The 20,293-nt window shown below is 37.4% G+C and overlaps 1 protein-coding gene across 1 annotated transcript; it reads right to left on the bottom strand.

Moving 5' to 3' along the window:
• Window positions 1-2,065: 2,065 nt before the first annotated feature.
• Window positions 2,066-5,219, bottom strand: LOC114215408 (olfactory receptor 10AG1-like). The gene is made up of 2 exons (XM_028111394.2): window positions 5,191-5,219; window positions 2,066-2,987 (listed from the first exon to the last, which is right to left on the bottom strand). Exons 1-2 carry the CDS (start codon window positions 5,217-5,219, stop codon window positions 2,066-2,068), a joined length of 951 nt encoding a protein of 316 aa, XP_027967195.2.
• Window positions 5,220-20,293: the final 15,074 nt, after the last annotated feature.

Below are 20,293 nucleotides of genomic sequence, written 5' to 3'. Positions count from 1 at the left end.
GGACAGATAGCACTAAGTAATCTCTTCATGCCAGTGACTGACTTGAGAATCTGGAACTGGGAAGTTAGGAATTAGTGGTTCTGTTGACAGGTGCTCTCTTTCCTTGATAAAACCTGTTCAAAGGTTTAATAATTTCAGACACTTTAGAAAGGGTTAAAGGCATGAAAGTTTAAGCACACTAACACAAATCAACTGTGCGGACTTCATGTAATTCTGCAAATAACTTCTAACACATTCCTTCACTTTCAAACTCATGGATAGTTTATTTTCAAAATATGAATTGGTATAGGAGTAGCTGCTTGGAGTGCCATTAAAGAAGAGGTGAAATAATTCAAAGCAAATTACTTTGGGGCCAACATTTTAAGGTAAACATAGAAGTAAGTTATTAGGAAGAAAACTAAGTAAATATAAGACTATTTCAGTATTATGATTGGAGTAATTCCATATGGCTGCATAGTAGGTTAAATAAATGTGCTTTCAATATTTATTGGTGCTCTGAAATCTCTCAATTTTGCCAGGAGTCTGAGGCATATCACAGCAATATTCATTTACCCATTAATTTATTTAATCAGTCATTCAACAAAACATTTGTTATTTAAATGCTATTTCCAGTCTCTGGCTATAGAATCAAAGAATGTTAACAAATACCAGCGTGAAGATTTAGGAAATTATTTAGGTAAACAATCATATATTTTTAGTATAATCAAGTCAAAAATCTTAACAGACTAAGTTCTATTTTATATGAATTTTATTTATATTCTAATTTCATATGAAATGTGTGGTATGCATTACTATTTTATTCATGGGGTGGGATTATTCTTTAGGCTTGGAGCACTGAAGACAGATTAATTTGCCTGGTATGTATCCAAATACAATAAATTGTAGGTTGGTATTTAGAAGTATTTAGAAGTACATCATAAGCTGGAAGCAGTTAATTTCTTTTTTTATTATTTTATGTTAATCATCATACATTACATTACACCATACATTTTGATGTAGTGTTCCATGATTCATTGTTTGCATATAACACCCAGTGCTCCATTCAGTACGTGCCCTCTTTAATACCCATCACCAGGCTAACCCATCCCCTACCCCCCTCCCCTCTAGAACCCTCAGTTTGTTTCTCAGAGTCCATCGTCTCTCATGGTTCGTCTCCCCCTCCGATTTCCCCCCCTTTCATTTTTCCCTTCCTGCTATCTTCTTCTTCTTTTTTTTTTAATTTTTTTATTGTTATGTTAATCACCATATATTACATAATTTGTTTTGGTGTATTGTTCCATGATTCATTGTTTGTTCATAACACCCAGTGCTCCATGCAGAATGTGCCCTCCTCAATACCCATCACCAGGCTAACCCATCCCCCCACCCTCCTCCCCTCCAGAAACCTCAGTTTGTTTTTCAGAGTCCATCATCTCTCCTGGTTCGTCTCCCCCTCTGACTTACTCCCCTTCATTCTTCCTCTCCTGCTATCTTCTTCTTTTTCTTTTTTCTTAAAATATGTTGCATTATTTGTTTCAGAAGTACAGATCTGTGATTCAACAGTCTCACACAATTCACAGCTCTCACCATAGCATATACCCTCCCCAATGTCTATCACCCAGCCACCCCATCCCTCCCACCCCCAACCACTCCAGCAACCCTCAGTTTGTTTCCTGAGATTAAGAATTCCTAATTCTTCCTAATCCTTCTCTGATTGACTTATTTCACTCAGCATAATACCCTCCAGTTCCATCCATGTTGTTGCAAATGGCAAGATTTCATTCCTTCTGATGGCTACATAATATTCCATTGTATATATATACCACATCTTTATCCATTCATCTATTGATGGACGTCTTGGTTTTTTCCATGGTTTGGCTATTGTGGACATTGCTGTTATAAACATTGGGGTGCACGTACCCCTTCGGATCCCAACATTTGTATCTTTGGGGTAAATACCCAGTTAGTGCAATTGCTGGGTCGTATGGTAGCTCTATTTTCAACTTCTTAAAGAGGAATGTAGAAATTTGAAATTTTTCTCTGATAAATGTGTGGCAAACAGGTAAAGCATTTACAATTAAACTCATCACACTATCTTTTTAAGTAATAGCCTTTTCAGTGCTGCAATCACATCCTTGTTCTTAAGACTGTATATCATGGGGTTAAACATCGGAGTCACTATGGTGTAGAAAAGAGAGAGCAGTTTGTCAATTCCTGCAGTTTGATTGGACTTGGGCCTTAAGTAAGTGATGGTAGCTGATCCAAAGAATAAAAGAACAACCAGCAGGTGGGAAGAACAGGTGGAGAAAGCTTTGGCCCATCCCCTGCCTGTTGGCAACGTCAAGATGGTGGAAATGATTTTGCTGTAAGAGGTAAGTATCAACATAAAAGGAACTGCAACAAACAACATAGCTACTATGTAGACTGCTATCTCGTGCATAAAAGTGTCCCCACAGGCTAGCTTGAGGATGGGGGGTATGTCACAGAAGAAATGGTTAATTTGGTTAGAATTACAGAAATGTAGAGAGAAAATCTGACATGTTTGTCCTATCTGGACTGGGACTCCACTGAGCCAGGCACCAACAGCCAACTGGATGCACTTCTTGTGGTTCATGACTAGAGGGTAGTGCAAAGGGTTGCATATGGCCACGTAGCGGTCATAGGCCATCACCACCAGGAGGAAACATTCAGCGGCTCCGAGCATATGGGAGAAACACATTTGAGTGGCACAGCCCAACCAGGAAATGTTTCTATCTTGAGTAGAAAGGCTCACCAGAATCCTAGGGAGGGTGACAGACACATAACCAATTTCCAGTGAAGAAAAATTTGCAAGAAAAAAATACATGGGTGTCTGGAGAACAGAGTCCACCCTTGTAATTATTATGAGAAGACCATTTCCTGTTAAGATGAATAAGTAGATGAGAAAGAAAATTCCAAATAGAAGTCCCTGGAAGTTTGGAAGGTCAGAAAATCCCAGGAGGACAAATTCCACGACGGAAGATAAGTTGTCTCCTGCTTGGTCTCTGGGTAGCATCTGTGAAAATAAAAAACTCAACATGTGAAGTCACTTTATCTGCCCGAGCTGCAGTTTGCTCAACTATAAAATAAGTGAATTGTGGTTTTAAAATGACAAAGTCACTAGCAATGAGTCCTAGGGAAACATCTGTTTTTGATGTTAAGCATGATTTTAAAAAAAATGTTCATTCTTTCACTGAATATTATCCATCAGAAAACATTCCTGTCAGGAATTAGGTCTGCTGAAAAATGGTATATTTTCCTTTTACTGATAATGAGATGACTAATGCTGTGTTTTGTTATCAGCTTCAATGATAAGAATATCAAAGTCTAATTGGAATCATGTTGATAAAAATAATAAAAATATTAATTATAACAAGCCATTTGACAATTTTGTTTAAAATGGCCTTTTCCATCAATTCTTCTCTCTTATGTTATTTCTTTTAAAATATTTGTATTGGGTCACCTGGGTGGCTTGGTCTGTTAAGCATCTGCCTTTGGCTCAGGTCATGATCCCAGAGTCCTGGGATCAAACCCAGCTTTGGGCTTTCTGCTCAGTGGGGAGTCTGTTTCTCCCTCTGCCTCTGTAGCTCCCCCGGCTTGTGCTCACTTGCTCTCTCTCATTCTCTGTCAAATAAATAAATAAAATCTCTTATTTTTAAAAAATATTTGTATTTATTATGATTTGGATTTAAGGTGTCTCAAATATTTTTTGTGACATCATGTCATTATATTTTAAGAAATAAGCTGAAGAAAGTGATTTTCCTGGGTGAGCTCTGTGATTTTTTTTTGTCTTGTAATAGTTATTATAGCCAGTTTATTTCAACTGAAAGAAGTCATTCAAAACTGGCTATCAATGAAGAAAGAGATATTTATCGAATTACAAATATTGAATTTGAGTGTTAATTCCTGAGGTGAATAGCCTTGTTTTCAGTCAAGACTTAAGTCAAAGGGAGAAAAATCCAAAAGGGTTTTCTTTTTAAAAGGGTCCAAGCTGAAGGCCGCCCTTCCTACTCTGATCATATGTTCATTTTGCCTATTTCCATCCTATTTTACCAAAGTATTCTATAAATTACACAAAAATCCTAGTTCCTTAATCCAATTCCTTCTTGAGTTCTATTGTCTCCCTACACATACTCTTTCTTTCTAATGAACTCCTCAAGTACATCCTACAAATTTTTCTGTGATACCAATGGCATTTTGTTGAATTCCATGTTTGATTCACCTAGTACTCAAAGAATGGAAAGTTCTGGTATGATGGCATCATTCCTATGGTACCCAGTAAAGGCTGTGCACATATTCCAGTATCTGAGGATTGCATTTAAGCATGTAACTCCTAGAGCAGGGATTCCATGCTGTGGTAGGTGTGTTCACAGGCACTGTCTTATTCAATCCTCACAATGGTGCTGAAATTCTGTCACCATTTTACTTGTAAGGTAACTTCAACTTTAAAATATTATATGAATCAACCAAGATCACAATAAATAAATGGCATTATTGAGGTTTGAATTCAGGCTTGTGCAACTCAAAGTCCAAGTTACTTTTACTACAACAGGTAGAACCAGGAGACCATAGAATACCATATTTGTACACTACATCGTTCGTTGGTATTTAATGTACATAAACCACTCAGCATGCATTTGATTCATAAATGGGTAACAACTCCCATTATTAAGTGCCATACACTATACACTCCACCAGCGGTTGGTGTAGGATATGCTATTCTCATGCTATGTTTATATTCATCTCTCTCTTTCACCTCACACATAGTCCTGTTTTTAGTCTTCTCTAGTGTTCTAATAGGTGAGCACTTTGGAAAGAGAGAACGAAGCAGAATTAACAAATAATTGGAAAATAAATCGGAAATGAATAATCTACAACTCACTAAGTCACTCATTTGCTCAAATGGGGTTTGATGCAAGTTCTGAATAAGAAGTAATGATGAATATGTTTTTAAAATTCCACATACATTATAAATATCAAATGAGTTGCACATTAATAAAGACTTTTGAAATGTAGGAATTAGAATCATCAGTGTCTACACAACTTCTATTTCCCTCCTTAAATATTGTAATATCATAAAATCTTTCCTTAATATAACAATATGTAGCATTTTCTCTCGGATTTGTTAATTTTTCAGTTTATTCCAATAATGCCACTCACAAGTGGATTTACTCTAATATTGGGAGATATTATATATTGATCAGATATTGTGCAGGGTTCATAAATAGATCTTCAACTTTTTAATGACCCATAAAATTGGAGACAACTGAGTTATAAAGAATCAGTGCAGAGATCCAACAGTCTCAGACTGTAAACCCTATTCTAATTCCACTATATATTTCAGATTCTGTTTGACAACTTTTACTTACATGATTATATATTTAATATACATATATATGAATGATTTTATACATTTAAATGATTTTGTGTCTAATTTCCAAAATTTTCCAATGAAATTATAATGCTCTGCAATACAAAGATGGTATTACCCACATCTTCCATAAAGCTGTGCACATTTTATTTTCTCAAATGACACTTAGGGAATAAATGAATCAGGAACCAGATGAAATTCATCTGGAAGGGAGAAAGAAGGGAGAACAGAAGGAAGGGAGGTATGGAGGGTGGGAGGAAGCAGGGGTTGGAAAAGTCACAACCTGAGGTTTCTTCTAAGTATTTTCATAACTAAATATTTACCTTAGTGATTAGTAAAATATGGTTTCCAGTGTTTTAAATCCACTAAATCCATGCCGAGCATTGGAGAGGAGATTGTATTACAAGCATAATTTGATTGCATGTATGTGTTCTTTCATTATGTGTAGAGGAGAGCAAAGGAGGTCATGTTACTACTCTGAAATTAACACTACATTCAGTCTTTCTCAAAAGTCCTTCAAGCTGAAAGGTAAACAGACACTTGTTTCTTTTGTCCATTTAATAGATGCAACTTTGTTGCAATCAGACTTTTTAACTCAGGGACACAGGAAAATTTGTTTTATCTGGCTAATGACCTCACAGCTTTAAATCCCCTTGGATGAGGACAAAGACAGGCAGTTATATTTGTAGTTCTGGTCTGTATTATTTCTTTAATCAGAAAAATCTAATATCAATAATTTTTTAGAGATTTTATTTATTTGAGAAAGAAAGAGTGGGAACGGGGTGGGGTTCAGAGGGAGAGGGAGAAGCAGACTCCCCACTCAGTGGGGAGCCAGATGCTCGGCTGCATCCCAGGACTCCAGGATCATGACCTGAGCCTAAGGCAGATGCTTGACTGACTGAGCGACCCAGCCGCCCGTCAATAATTTTTTAATGCCCTAAATGTTTCAGATTTCAAGACAGTGTTTCCTTAGAAATAATAATTTATTTCATTGATGGCAGGGTACAAACAATTTTAAAATATCCAGCTCCACCTTACTAAGTTTCTCTATATCAGAATTTTTTTCCAAAACTGCCCCAATTATTTGAATCAGTTTGTTACATTATGAATAATGCTACCTTTCAAAGTAGGACATTTTAAGTGCTTTTCATCATTTGTCTCACTGATTTCTTCACAGAAAAACAAACAAAAAAAAGTATAGATGTGGCCTGAAATAGAGTTTTAACTTAACTTCATTAGATTATTCCCTTAATATTCTATAAATATTTAGACTTTCTGATATTTGATACTGAAGGTACAATAGCTCAGAAAACCAACCTAAAGTGCAAATAAGACTTTGATGAAAAAGTTTACTCTTACCTTTATGGACTCAAATGAAATATTTCTTTCTCTGATACAGAGTTTTTAAAATGTTCTCTTGAAAATGTGGTTCTAGAATGTTAAATGCCGTTCTATTGAAATTAAATTTTAAACTACTTGAATATTAGGAGTTGCAAATACCTTTCTAACCAATATTTTTCTTTCAAAGCATTAAATAGTGCTCTTTAAAAAATATTTCTTTCTGTCTTGTGGGAATGTGTCCTCTCCCAAATCACCATTTAATTGAACTAACCCATTATATTTATATTTGCCAAACGTTTTGGGAAACAACCAAAAGTATCTCTGGCAATAACATTTCTTTTAGGGATGTCTTATTCTACCATTCTTTCAAGCATTTTGTCTCTCTTGTGATTTGTTCTTTTTTTTTTAAGCTGTCTCTAATAAATAATCAAATGTTTTTTAACTAGTTAGGTATTCTTTAGAGATTTTAATAAATGTCTTTATTGGGCCATGGATTTGCATGTAATCTCTTGACCTTTACAGTTTATAGGTGCTCTCCTGACTTTTATAATGATCCCCAATTTGTTATTTATACATAAAGTACTGATGTGGAGAAATTTAAAGATAGATCATAAGTGGAAGAATTTATAAAATCAAAAGTATTTGTGAAAGGAAATATTACAATCAGGATTTCAGGGAATCGTGAATTATAAAGGAAGCATGGTAAATGGTCAAATAGACAAAGAATTTATGTTTGTTAAGGTCGAAAGGTCACAAGTGTGACTCTTTTAAGTCATGTAAAATTTCAAACATATATAAGGTGGAGAGAAAAATATACTTAAACAACCCTTGAAATAATCAAAACATAAGCAACCTCATTTCACTAGTATCACCGGCACTTCACCAGCACTGCATCAATTTTGAGTTAGTTTTTGTATAAGGGTCGAAGTTTATGTAGAGGTCCAGTGCGTGTGTGTGTGCATGCACATGTGTTTGGTTTTGCATGTATAAGTTTTCAACACCATTTTGTGAAACAATATATTGTTCAGTTGAATGGTTTTAAGCATTGCCAAAAATCAGTTGGTTGTATTTGTGTGGGATAATTTTTAAACTGTCTTAAATTCCATCAGCCTCCTGTCTACCCCTCTACCACCACTATATTGTCTTCCTTACTCTAGACAATAATGTATACAATCTGTATACATTATAGTACATACATAATGTATACATATTACATATATGCATATATGATACATATATAGACAATATATCCTGTTATTAACTTCAATGGAAATTATTAAATTCAATGGAAAACTTCAACAAACAAATTGAAGCAGAGCTACTTAGAGCCCAGACCATTCAGGAATGAAGTTTTGGATCACCCCACCAAAGAAATAATCATGACCACCTGAGGTGCTTTCTGAGGGCAAAAGGAATATGGATTGGATGTTGAAAGAAGATAGTTATAAATAGTAGCAATGACCTATGATTATTTGCAGAAATAAGAACTATAATTATTATGAGTCTCTCTTCCTCATTTTGTTACGAATATATCAAATATCAAGAACCACAGTGAACATCACCCAAGGATTTTGCATCTTCGCTTTTCTGGTGAAAGAATAAGCATGTTTGGAGTTGCAGGTACAATACTTGTATCAGGTTAGGTAGAATTATGTCTTTAATTACCTTTATTTGGATATTAAGTCTGACTTAAGGAAATTTGTACGGTTGCCAAGTTGACCAGAGATGGACTTTGATGGAGAGTTCTTTACGTCAACATGTCTAGGCTATAGTGCCTAGGTATTCAGTCAAACAATAATCTAGGCGTTGTTCTGAAGATATTTTGTAAATGTGGTTAACATCTAAAATAAGCTGATTTTGGGCCTGGGTGGCTCAGTCAATTAAGCGTCTGTCTTTGGCTCAGGTCATGATCCTGGAGTCCCAAGATCGAGTCCCACATCGGGCTCCCCGATCAGTGGGGGGGTCTGCTTCTCCCTCTGACCCTCCCCCCTCTCATGCTTTCTCTCTCTCAAATAAATAAAATCTTAAAAAAAAATCCTGATTCTAAGAAGATCATGCTTGATAACATGGGCCTTATCCAATCAGTTGGAAGGCCTTAAAAGCAAGACTGAGGTTTCCCTGAGAAAGAAGAAATTCTTCCTCAAGACAGCTTCCTTCTGAGATTTTTAAGAGTCTAGCTTGCCCTATACAGTTTAGACTTTTCAGCCCCAACAATCTCATAGCCAATTTCCTGAAATAAATCTGTGTGTGTGTGTGTGTGTGTGTGTGTGTGTGTGTATCCATGGGTTTGTGAGTGTCAGTGCTAGTCTCTGCCACTGGCATTTGGACACGAAGCAATGGCTCTAATCAGGTCAGGCTTGGTGAGTGGAAATCCATGTTGCTGAATATACATATAACACTGTCGGTCCCCCAAATCCACTCTGTTCGCGAACCCGTTATGCAATGACTGGTATAGTTGGCAAAGAGGCTGAATAGTAACCACAGAAAGGGTTACCCTGTTCTCTTGATTATTAAAATTCTCCTCTCTCTGAAGTCACTCATTGGTAAACAATCAATGTAACACACAGATCTTCACTTTTTTTTTTTTTTTGCACGTTCAGAGAAGACTATTCACATACCTCATCCTCAGCTCTCCTTGTCACCAATTTTCAGTTATATTCCTTCCAGGTTCTTGACCATTCAGTCAAAACATTACCTTCAGTCCAAGAATCAATATACAATCTCATGTCCAGCCATTTTTCTTTTTTGAAGACTCAGTTTGTTAGATTTCCAAATGACTTTCCCTATGAATAATGGGATCAACTTGTCATTTCTGGAAAAATGCCATCGGAGATTTGGATTGAGATTGTATAGAATCTAAAGGTCACATGGGGATGATTACCATCACGATGATATTAAATATTCCAATCTTTAAAATTTTTAAATTCCTGGGTGCCTGGGTGGCTCAGTCATTAAGCGTTTGCCTTCGGCTCAGGTCATAGTCCCAGGGTCCTGGGATCGAGGCCCGCATCGGGCTCCCTGCTCCGTGGGAAGCCTGCTTCTCCCTCTCCACTCCCCCTGCTTGTGTTCCCTCTCTCGCTGTCTCTGTCAAATAAATAAAAAAATTAAAAAATTTATTTAAAAAATAAAATAAAAATTTAAAAATTTCTTTTAGCCGTATTTTATACTTGTCAGTACATAAGTATTGTACTTTTCTTTTAAAATGTATTCCTAAGGGACACCTGGGTGGCTCAGTCTGGTTGAATATTTGCCTTTGGCTCAGGTCATGATCCCAGGGTCCTGGAATCAAGTCTCACATTGGCTCCTTGCTCAGCAGGGAGCCTCCTTCTCCCTCTGCCTGTCACTCCCCCTGCTTGTGCTCTCTCTCTCTGGCAAATAAATAGATAAAACCTTTAAAAAAAGTTTAAAATGTATTCCTAAACATTTTATTTATTTATGCTATTGTAAAAAGAATTGCATATTTAATTTCATTTTGTATTGTTCATCAATAATTGCAGTTATTACAATTGATTTTAATGTATGTACTGAGATATAATTCTCATATCAAAAATTCATACATTAAAATATACATTTCAGTTCAATAAAATATACATTTCAATAATTTCAGGACATATCACCACTTCTCATATTGCCCTACCCTTTCCCCCAGCCCTGGTCAAGCACCAATCTACTTTTTCTCTATAGAATTACCTATTTTAGACTTTTTGCATAAAGGTCTCATAAAATGTATGATCTTTTGTAACTTTTTTCTCACTTAGCATAATGGTTTGCAGGTTTATCCACTTTGTAGCATATTCATATACAAAATTTGTTATCTATTCATCAGTTGATGGGCAATTGGAGGTCTTCTAAGTTTTGGCTATAAATAATAATGTTATAAATATTTATGTTCAAATTTTTATGTGATGTATCTTTGGGGGAGTTGGAAGTATATACCTAGGAGTGGCATTGCAAGATCATTAAATTAATCTATGTATAACATTTTAAGGAGTAGCCAAACTATTTACAAAGAGGCTTCTTTTTACATCCAGACAAGGAACATATGAGAGTTCTAATCAATTCACATACCCATGAGCATTTGTTATTATTTGCCTTTCGGTTACAGTAATTCTGTCAGGTATGAAATAGAATCACATGTGATTTTGATGTGCAATTCCTTAATGGCTAATAATATTGAGAATTTTCCATGTGCTTATTGTCTATATTTATATCTTATTTAGAGAAACATCTATTTAAACACTTTTTCTATTTTAATTCATTATTAAAATGCAAACTAAAACCACAATGAGATTATGCTATGCATATATTTTAGTAGCTAAAATTAAAATAAAATAAATGACTCAAAATTGGTGAATAAATATATAACCCTTGAAAATGAGAACTTTTCAAAGCACAGGCCATGGTGTTTCCAAAATCTGTTTTCTGTCTCTCTGTTCATTAATCTTCACGGATATATAAATCTCCTGCTTCCTTTAGTTAGACCTAATATTCCCTCCACCGTATTTTGTGAATGTGTGTCTATGTGTGTTTGTTTGTAAGGGGTGTTAAAGAAAATTATTCTCTTCTTTTATAATTACCACATTGCAAGAAGCCTCAATTAACCTGAAGATATCTTTGGCTGGGAATGAACGCCATAACTCCTTGGCATTTTAGGTTTGGAAAACTGAGGTTCAGAATTAATGATAGTCATAGTCTTAGCTGGTCGCATGACAGTACCTAGAGAAATATTTTCTAGCTTCTCTCCCAGCTCAGGGAGGGAAGGTCTTATGACTAAATTTGACATAAGGGATTATGCCTGGAAATTCTGCATGCTGTTTCTTCTAGTTTGCACATTCTAAAAAGGAATAAGTGAGCACTCCCCTTCAGCCCCGCCCCCCCTTTCTGTCCCGTGGGAGACGATGATGCTACCTGGCTAACGTGGACATGAAGATGGCAGGTTCACATTGAAGGTGACATAACTGCCTCAACAACCCTAGACTTCTTACCTATGAATTCTTAATGACAGAGAAATAAACTTCTCTTTAATGTAAGACACTGTGCACTTGCACCTTTATTATAACATCTTAGTTTATATTATGTCATATGTAATTATAAATTTCTGATTTAACAACACTTACATTTCTCAATGATCACAAAAAAAGTAAGAGCGTAAAGAATTTAGAGAAGGAGTGGCATGGCCAAATGTGGTTTTGGTTATTGTACCAAAGTCCTTGAGTGGCAGGCAGAATGGATTAGTTCAATTAGAAAGTGACACAGAAAAAGAGCTGGTCCCAAGGGAAAAGAATATTTCCTTTTTAAAGATCGCTAGGTATGACAGTGTATAGTGTTCATACCTAGTGACACTAGGTATGAACATGTTTTAGAAAGTGGCTAACTTCTATTTCAAATAAAAGTAAATTACCTGTCAAAAATACAGTTCTCATGCTCTCTCTTTCAACCAATAAAGGTAAGCATTATATTTAACCTCAATCCAAACAGGTAAGCATGAATTTTTGTCTAATACCAAAATTAGTTTACTAACAACCATATTTTTTTGACATCAGCAAAGAACACTTATTTACAGAATATTTAAAAAGGAATCCTTTGTTGTTATTGTTACTCTGGTTTAATTTCAAAACACTGATTCAGAAAGCCTTTTAATTTTTCTGATTCTCATTATTATAACGTAAAAGAAAATACAAAGTACTTTGTAATGTAATGGACCAATATATCAGAGATTACTGACATCTGCATTATCATCAAGATAATCATAACTGGCAGAGGAGTAGGAGACCTGGATTTTGTCTGGTCTCAGGAATTCAGCTCAATATGGATCAAGCCATTCTGAACATCTACGAAATCAACAGGAGATAGAAGAGGAGAGTAGCAACAACTCTCTGAACAGAAAAGCGACCACTTACTGGAAGGTAGGACGTGCGGAGAAGTGAATCCGAGGCGATATTCGGGAGGATAGACGGCGGGGGAGGGGGCCTCCGTCGACCGCTTCTGGCAAGTGATAGAGCCGAGGAGCACAAAATTGGAACTTTTAGAAGTCGGCTCCGCTGAGGGACGTTGTTCCAGTGGCTAAGCGGGGGGTGGAAACTTCTTGGGACAGAGTGGTCTCAGGACCCTCGGGGTCACAGAAAGACCAGGGGTGCCTGAGGGCAGTAGAGCTCCCAAGTATCGGAGTGGGGAAGCCGGCTGCAGAGACGGAGCCGAGGCGCGGGCTCTCAGCTCGGGGTTGCCATAAACTGATCCATGGCCCAGTCGGGCCACTGCTCCTCCAGCAGGGACCCAACAAGCGGCAGATCCGGGGAGACTCCCCTTCCTCCCCTGGGAGGAGCGGCACGGGAGCGCACCGCAGGGATCTGCTGGGTTTGGAGACTCCCCACGGGGTCAGATGCCAGAGATAGAAATGCTCGGTCACAGGCTGGGTGAGCGCGGAGTACAGCCGGATACCAGGGAAATGGGAGTGACTGCTTTTCTCTGGGGGTGCACTGAGGAGCAGGGCCCCGAGCTCTCGGCTTCTCCGGGTGGAGATTGGGAGGCCATCATTTTCACCCTGGTCCTCCAAAGCTGTACCAGAGGTTGCAGAGAACAAAAGCTCCTGAACAGCAAACCCGGCAGCTTGCTTAGCCCTGACCGACAAGGGCGGGGCAATTCCGCCTCCAGCAAAGACATTTGGGAACCACGGCAACAGGTCCCTCCCCCAGAAGATGAGCAGGAACAGCCAGCAAGGCAAGAACAAGTTTACTGATCAAGGAGAACGGGAGAACTAGGATCTATCCAACAAGAAGAGTTAACAATTGTAAATATGTATGCCCCTAACATGGGAGCAGCCAAATATATAAGGCAATTAAAACAACAGCAAAGAAACACATTGACAACAATACAATAATAGTGGGGGACTTTAACACCCCCCCCCGACTGAAATGGACAGATCATCTAAGCAAAAGATCAACAAGGAAATAAAGACTTTAAATGACACACGGGACCAAATGGACTTCACAGACATATTCAGAACATTCCAACCCAAAGCAACGGAATACACATTCTTCTCTAGTGCCCATGGAACATTCTCCAGAATTGACCACATCCTAGGTCACAAATCAGGTCTCAACCGGTAACAAAAGATTGGGATCATTCCCTGCATATTTTCAGACCACAATGCTTTGAAACTGGAGCTCAATCACAAGACGAAAGTTGGGAAGAACTCAAATACATGGAGGCTAAAAGGCATCCTACTAAAGAATGAATGGGTCAACCAGGAAATTAAAGCAGAATTAAAAAAATTCATGGAAACCAATGAAAATGAAAACACAACTGTTCAAAATCTTTGGAATACAGCAAAGGCAGTCCTGAGAGGAAAGTTTATAGCAATACAAGCCTTTCTCAAGAAACAAGAAAGGTCTCAAATACACAACCTAACCCTACACCTAAAGGAGCTGGAGAAAGAACAGCAAAGAAAGCCTAAACCCCGCAGGAGAAGAGAAATAATAAAGATCAGAGCAGAAATCAATGAAATAGAAACCAAAAGAACAGTAGAACAGATCAACGAAACTAGGAGCTGGTTCTTTGAAAGAATTAACAGGATTGATAACCCCCTAGCCAGACTTATCAAAAAGAAAAGAGAAATGTCCCAAATCAACAAAATCATGAATGAAAGAGGGGAGATCACCACCAACACCAAAGAAATACAAACAATTATAAGAACATATGATGAGCAACTCTATGCCAGCAAATTAGATAACCTGGAAGAAATGGGTGCATTCCTAGAGATGTATCAACTACCAAAATTGAACCAGGAAGAAATAGAAAACCTGAACAGTCCTATAACCACTCAGGAAATTGAAGCAGTCATCAAAAATCTCCCAACAAACAAAAGCCCAGGGCCAGATGGCTTCCCAGGGGAATTCTATCAGACATTTCAAGAAGAATTAATACCTATTCTCCAGAAACTGTTCCAAAAAATAGAAATGGAAGGAAAACTTCCAAACTCATTTTATGAGGCCACCATTACCTTGATCCCAAAACCCGACAAAGACCCCATCAAAAAGGAAAATTACAGACCAATATCCTTGATGAACATGGATGCAAAAATTCTCACCAAAATACTAGCCAATAGGATCCAACAGTACATTAAAAGGATTATTCACCACGACCAAGTGGGATTTATCCCTGGGCTGCAAGGCTGGTTCATCCGCAAATCAATCAACGTGATACAATACATTAACAAAAGAAAGAACAAGAATCATATGATCCTCTCAATAGATGCAGAGAAAGCATTTGACAAAGTACAGCATCCTTTCTTGATCAAAACTCTTCATAGTATAGGGATAGGGGGTACATACCTCGATATCATAAAAGCCATCTATGAAAAACCTACAGCGAATATCATTCTCAATGGGGAAAAGCTGAGAGCTTTTCCCCTAAGGTCAGGAACGCGGCAGGGATGTCCACTCTCACCACTGCTATTCAACATAGTATTAGAAGTCCTAGCACAGCAATCAGACAACAAAAAGAAATCAAAGGCATCCAAATCAGCAAAGAGGATGTCAAACTCTCACTCTTTGCAGATGATATGATACTGTATGTGGAACCCCAAAAGACTCCACCCCAAAACTGCTAGAACTCATACAGGAACTCAGTAAAGTGGCAGGATATAAAATCAATGCACAGAAATCAGTGGCATTCCTATACACCAACAACGAGCAGAAGAGACAAATCAATGAGTAGATCCCATTTACAATTGCACCCAAAACCGTAAGATACCTAGGAATAAATTTAACCAAAGAGGCAAAGGATCTGTACTCAGAAAACTATAAAATACTCATGAAAGAAATTGAAGGACACACAAAGAAATGGAAAAACGTTCCATGCTCATGGATTGGAAGAACAAACATTTTGAAGATGTCAATGCTACCTAGAGAAATTTACACATTCAATGCAATCCCATCAAAATACCATCCACTTTTTTCAAAGAAATGGAACAAATAATCCTAAAATGTGTATGGAACCAGAAGAGACCCCAAATAGCCAGAGGAATATTGAAAAAGAAAAGCAAAGCTGGCGGCATCACAATTCCGGACTTCCAGCTCTATTACAAAGCTGTCATCATCAAGACGGTATGGTACTGGCAGAAAAACAGACACCTAGATCAATGGAACAGAATCGAGAGCCCAGAAATGGACCCTCAACTCTATGGTCACTCATCTTTGACAAAGCAGGAAAGAATGTCCAATGGAAAAATGACAGTCTCTTCCACAAATGGTGTTGGGAAAATTGGACAGCCACATGCAGAAGAATGCAACTGGACCATTTCCTTACACCACACACAAAAATAGACTCCAAATGGTTGAAAGACCTAAACGTGAGACAGGAGTCCATCCAAATCCTCAAGGAGAACACAGGCAGCAACCTCTTCGACCTCAGCGGCAGCAACTTCTTCCTAGAAACATCGCCAAAGGCAAGGGAAACAAGGGCAAAAATGAACTATTGGGATTTCATCAAGATAAAAAGCTTTTGCACAGCAAAAGAAACAGTCCACAAAACCAAAAGACAACCAACAGAATGGGAGAAGATTTCTGCAAATGACATATCAGATAAAGGGCTAGTATCCAAAATCTATAAAGAACTTATCAAACTCAACACCCAAAGAACAAATAATCCAATCAAGAAATGGGCAGAAGACATGAACAGACATTTTTCCAAAGAAGACATCCAAATGGCCAACAGACACATGAAAAGGTGCTCAACATCGCTCGGCATCAAGGAAATCCAAATCAAAACCTCAATGAGATACCACCTCACACCAGTCAGAATGGCTAAAATTAACAAGTCAGGAAACGACAGATGTTGGTGGGGATGCGGAGTAAGGGGAACCCTCCTACACTGTTGGTGGAAATGCAAGCTGGTGCAACCACTCTGGAAAACAGTATGGAGGTTCCTCAAACAGTTGAAAATGAGCTACCCTACGACCCAGCAATTGCACTACTGGGTATTTACCCCAAAGATACAAATGTAGGGATCCGAAGGGCTATGTGCACCCAAATGTTTATAGCAGCAATGTCCACAATAGCCAAACTGTGGAAAGAGCCAAGATGTCCATCGACAGATGAATGGATAAAGAAGAGGTGGTATATATACACAATGGAATATTATGCAGCCATCAAAAGGAATGAGATCTTGCCATTTGCAACGACGTGGATGGAACTGAAGGGTGTTATGCTTAGTGAAATAAGTCAATCAGAGAAAGACATGTATCATATGACCTCACTGATATGAGGAATTCTTAATCTCAGGAAACAAACTGAGTGTTGCTGGAGTGGTGGGGGGTGGGAGGGATGGGGTGGCTGGGTGATATACATTGGGGAGGGTATGTGCTACGGTGAGCGCTGTGAATTGTGCAAGACTGTTGAATCACAGATCTGTACTTCTGAAACAAATAATGCAACATATTTTAAGAAAAAAGAAAAAGAAGAAGATAGCAGGAGGGGAAGAATGAAGGGGAGTAAGTCAGAGGGGGAGACGAACCATGAGAGATGATGGACTCTGAAAAACAAACTGAGGGTTCTAGAGGGGAGGAGGGTAGGGGGATGGGTTAGCCTGGTGATGGGTATTGAGGAGGGCACGTTCTGCATGGAGCACTGGGTGTTATGAACAAACAATGAATCATGGAACACTGCATCAAAAACTAATGATGTAATATATGGTGATTAACATAACAATAAAAAAAGGAAAAAAAAAGAAAAAAAATCATTATTTCAGTGGGAAGACCAGAGGAACAAACAGAAAATGTTTGAATAAAAACAGAATTCACAACATTTACCTGCATTATATAGTGGCTTTCTTTCTGAGTTGTAAAAATAGAGCATCTAAAGTTTTCCAGAATTCAGAAAAACAGAGACAATGCTGCAAGATTTGAGGAAGATTTTTTTTGGTGAGGTTATGTTTAGAAGATAAGCACATGATTCTGTTAGTATTTGAATATTTTTAATCATTATTAAGTATTAATTATTAAATCCTTTCTAACTTTATAAATGGTTTTACTCTGAGAATTCATTGAATGTTCCATTTTATAAATAAAAAGTTGAGGTCAAGAAAAAAAATCTTAGTAAATGTAGAACATTATATTATTTTTTAAAATCATTTATTTATTTATTAGATTGAGAGCATGGGTAGGAGAGGCAAAGGGTAAGGAGAGGGAGAGAAGACCAAAGAATGAGGGAAGAGCTTACATGAAGACCAGATCCAATAACGAGAATAAATGCCAGTTTCTGAGAGCAACAGTTTACTCGTCAAATGTGGTGCATGAGGCGTGCTAGTCTAGAAGGATGCAGTGATACATTCAACAAACAGTTTGAATAATTGTCCAAATATTGGATTCTGTGTTGAATTAAATAAGTGAATAAAACATGGCTAAAGGTGTGTAGGGTGGTGTACAAGACTACACAGCCTTAGTTGTGTACTCTTGAACATCACCTGTCAGCTACTAGTTTCTGACCATCTTAGAGACCCAGTTATAGCATTTTCACATTCCCTGTAATCAAATTTCCATTGGGAGAATTTTATCATAATGGGGCAAGGTTCAAATACCTTTATTTAATATGTAGTTTAGAATACTATAGATTGTAAAAGAAATTGTCATTTAATTTTCCTTTTCTCAGCCACAGAAAATCCTCAGGTTGTTGAAGTTTTGCATGAACTGTTGTTCCTGCCCCATTCCTGTCCACTTTTCTGTAGCTGAAATTTTGACCATTGTCCATATTTAACACCCTTAGAATATGGTAATAGGCATATCTTTTCTTTGCAGTGAGTTAGTGTCTATGGGTTTTCTAATACGGAAGTTATCTAGGACATACTGAAAACAATGAAACAATTTGCTACTTCTGCAAGAGTGAATGAAAAGAGGATAATTTATACACACACACACACACACACACACACACACACACACCACAGAAGGCATGCTTGATCTACACAAGGAGGGAGAGGGGCAGGGGAGGTCTGCATTTTGGGTAGGGACCCATGTAAGACTATTCCAAAGAAACAACCAATTTGGCACATTTGTAATTCAGTCAGGAAGTTAGTAAATCAAATTTTGTGGAACATTTGTTCCTATGCAATGCATAGGAAGATGTAGAGAATATCAAGTAAGTTTATAATCTAGTTATAACAATGAGAAAAGTACATAATAAAGATGGGCAATTCACGCTGATACACTCATGTGCCTGAACACAGACACATGTGTGTGAGGAAAAGACTGAATGGATTAAATGGGGTCAGCAGAATAAAAGCAATTATTAAGGATGTGGGTCTCAGAGATGAGTTTCTGCCCATTTCTTGATTGGATTATTTGTTGTAAAACCAATTTAGGTGGCTTACAAAATATTTATTTGGGGGATGAAATTAATTTTGAATTGATTTGAGATGAGATGATTTGATGACCAAAAACTCATCAAAAAACATTTCCACCATCCTAAAGTTGCCCTCAGCCAGGGGCCAGTCTAAAGTCTTTTCTACCTGTTCTTCCCACCTCATTGTTGTGCTTTTATTCTTTGGTTCTATTACTATCACTTATTTAAGACCCAAATCCAATCATTCTGCAGGAACTGACAAACTGCTCTCTCTTTCCTACACTATTTCCTACACTATATATATATATATATATATATATAAATATATATATATATATAAGAAATATATATATTTCTTATATATGGTGTGGACATTGTAATTGGGTTTGCTTTCTTGAACATAAATACTAGATGAAACTGCCTCTTAACCTCTTGAGTATTTCAGGACATAGACCACCTTAGACTTCCTTTTCTCCCCTCTGCAATACTTGAAAAAAAAAAGTAACTGCTGATTTATGGATCTATCACTGAAATACACAGTTTTAAAGATTAAGTAACACTCCATAACATTTAGTGTTTAGCTCATCAATTTTGTTTTATAGTAAAATAGCTTAAGTATGCAGAATGTCAAGGCTTAAAGCGACTTAGAAATACCACAAAAACCCATTACTTTAAAAAATGAACCATGGGGTCCCTGGGTAACTCAGTCGTTAAGCGTCTGCCTTCAGCTTGGGTCATGATCCCAGGGTCCTCTGATCGAGTCCCGCATCAGGCTCCCTGCTCCGCGGGAAGCCTGCTTCTCCCTCTCCCACTCCCCCTGCTTGTGTTCCCTCTCTCGCTGTGTCTCTCTGTGTCAAATAAATAAATAAAATCTTTAAAAAAATTTTAAAAAGTTAAAAATGAACCATATTCAAGACCTAAAACCAATTTAGGTGGCTTACAAAATATTTATTTGGGGGATGAAATTAATTTTGAATTGATTATACTAGAAAACAGAATTGAGAAGTGAGGAGAAAACATGGCAAGTGGAAGAATGGAATCATTGTCACAACTGAACGTAAACTCAGATTTTGGAATTTTGAGTGTTCAGTTGGATAGCAAAATGACAATCACTTACCTTCAGGAGCAAAGAAACATGATAATTCATAGCACAAAAAAAGAGCTATTGGATTTTTTTCTTACAAGTACATGTAATACTAACGAAAAATAGACTTTGCCACACTTTTAGAGCACTGACAGTTATAGATTT

This window comes from Eumetopias jubatus, unplaced genomic scaffold (assembly GCF_037043125.1).
Source record: "Eumetopias jubatus isolate StellerSeaLion01/CBP00866 unplaced genomic scaffold, mEumJub1_p1.0 scaffold_13, whole genome shotgun sequence".
NCBI classification, from domain to species: Eukaryota; Metazoa; Chordata; class Mammalia; order Carnivora; family Otariidae; genus Eumetopias; species Eumetopias jubatus.
This window is presented reverse-complemented; position numbering and strand designations above follow the sequence as displayed.

Bases quoted from the DNA above. Each gene is read 5' to 3' on its own strand.
- LOC114215408 (XM_028111394.2), bottom strand. From the start codon at position 5,219: ATGAACCCTGCACAATATCTGATCAATAT. The intron at 2,988-5,190 runs ATAATATCTCCC...CCAAGCAGGAGA, and splicing joins GCACAATATCTGATCAATAT to CAACTTATCTTCCGTCGTGG.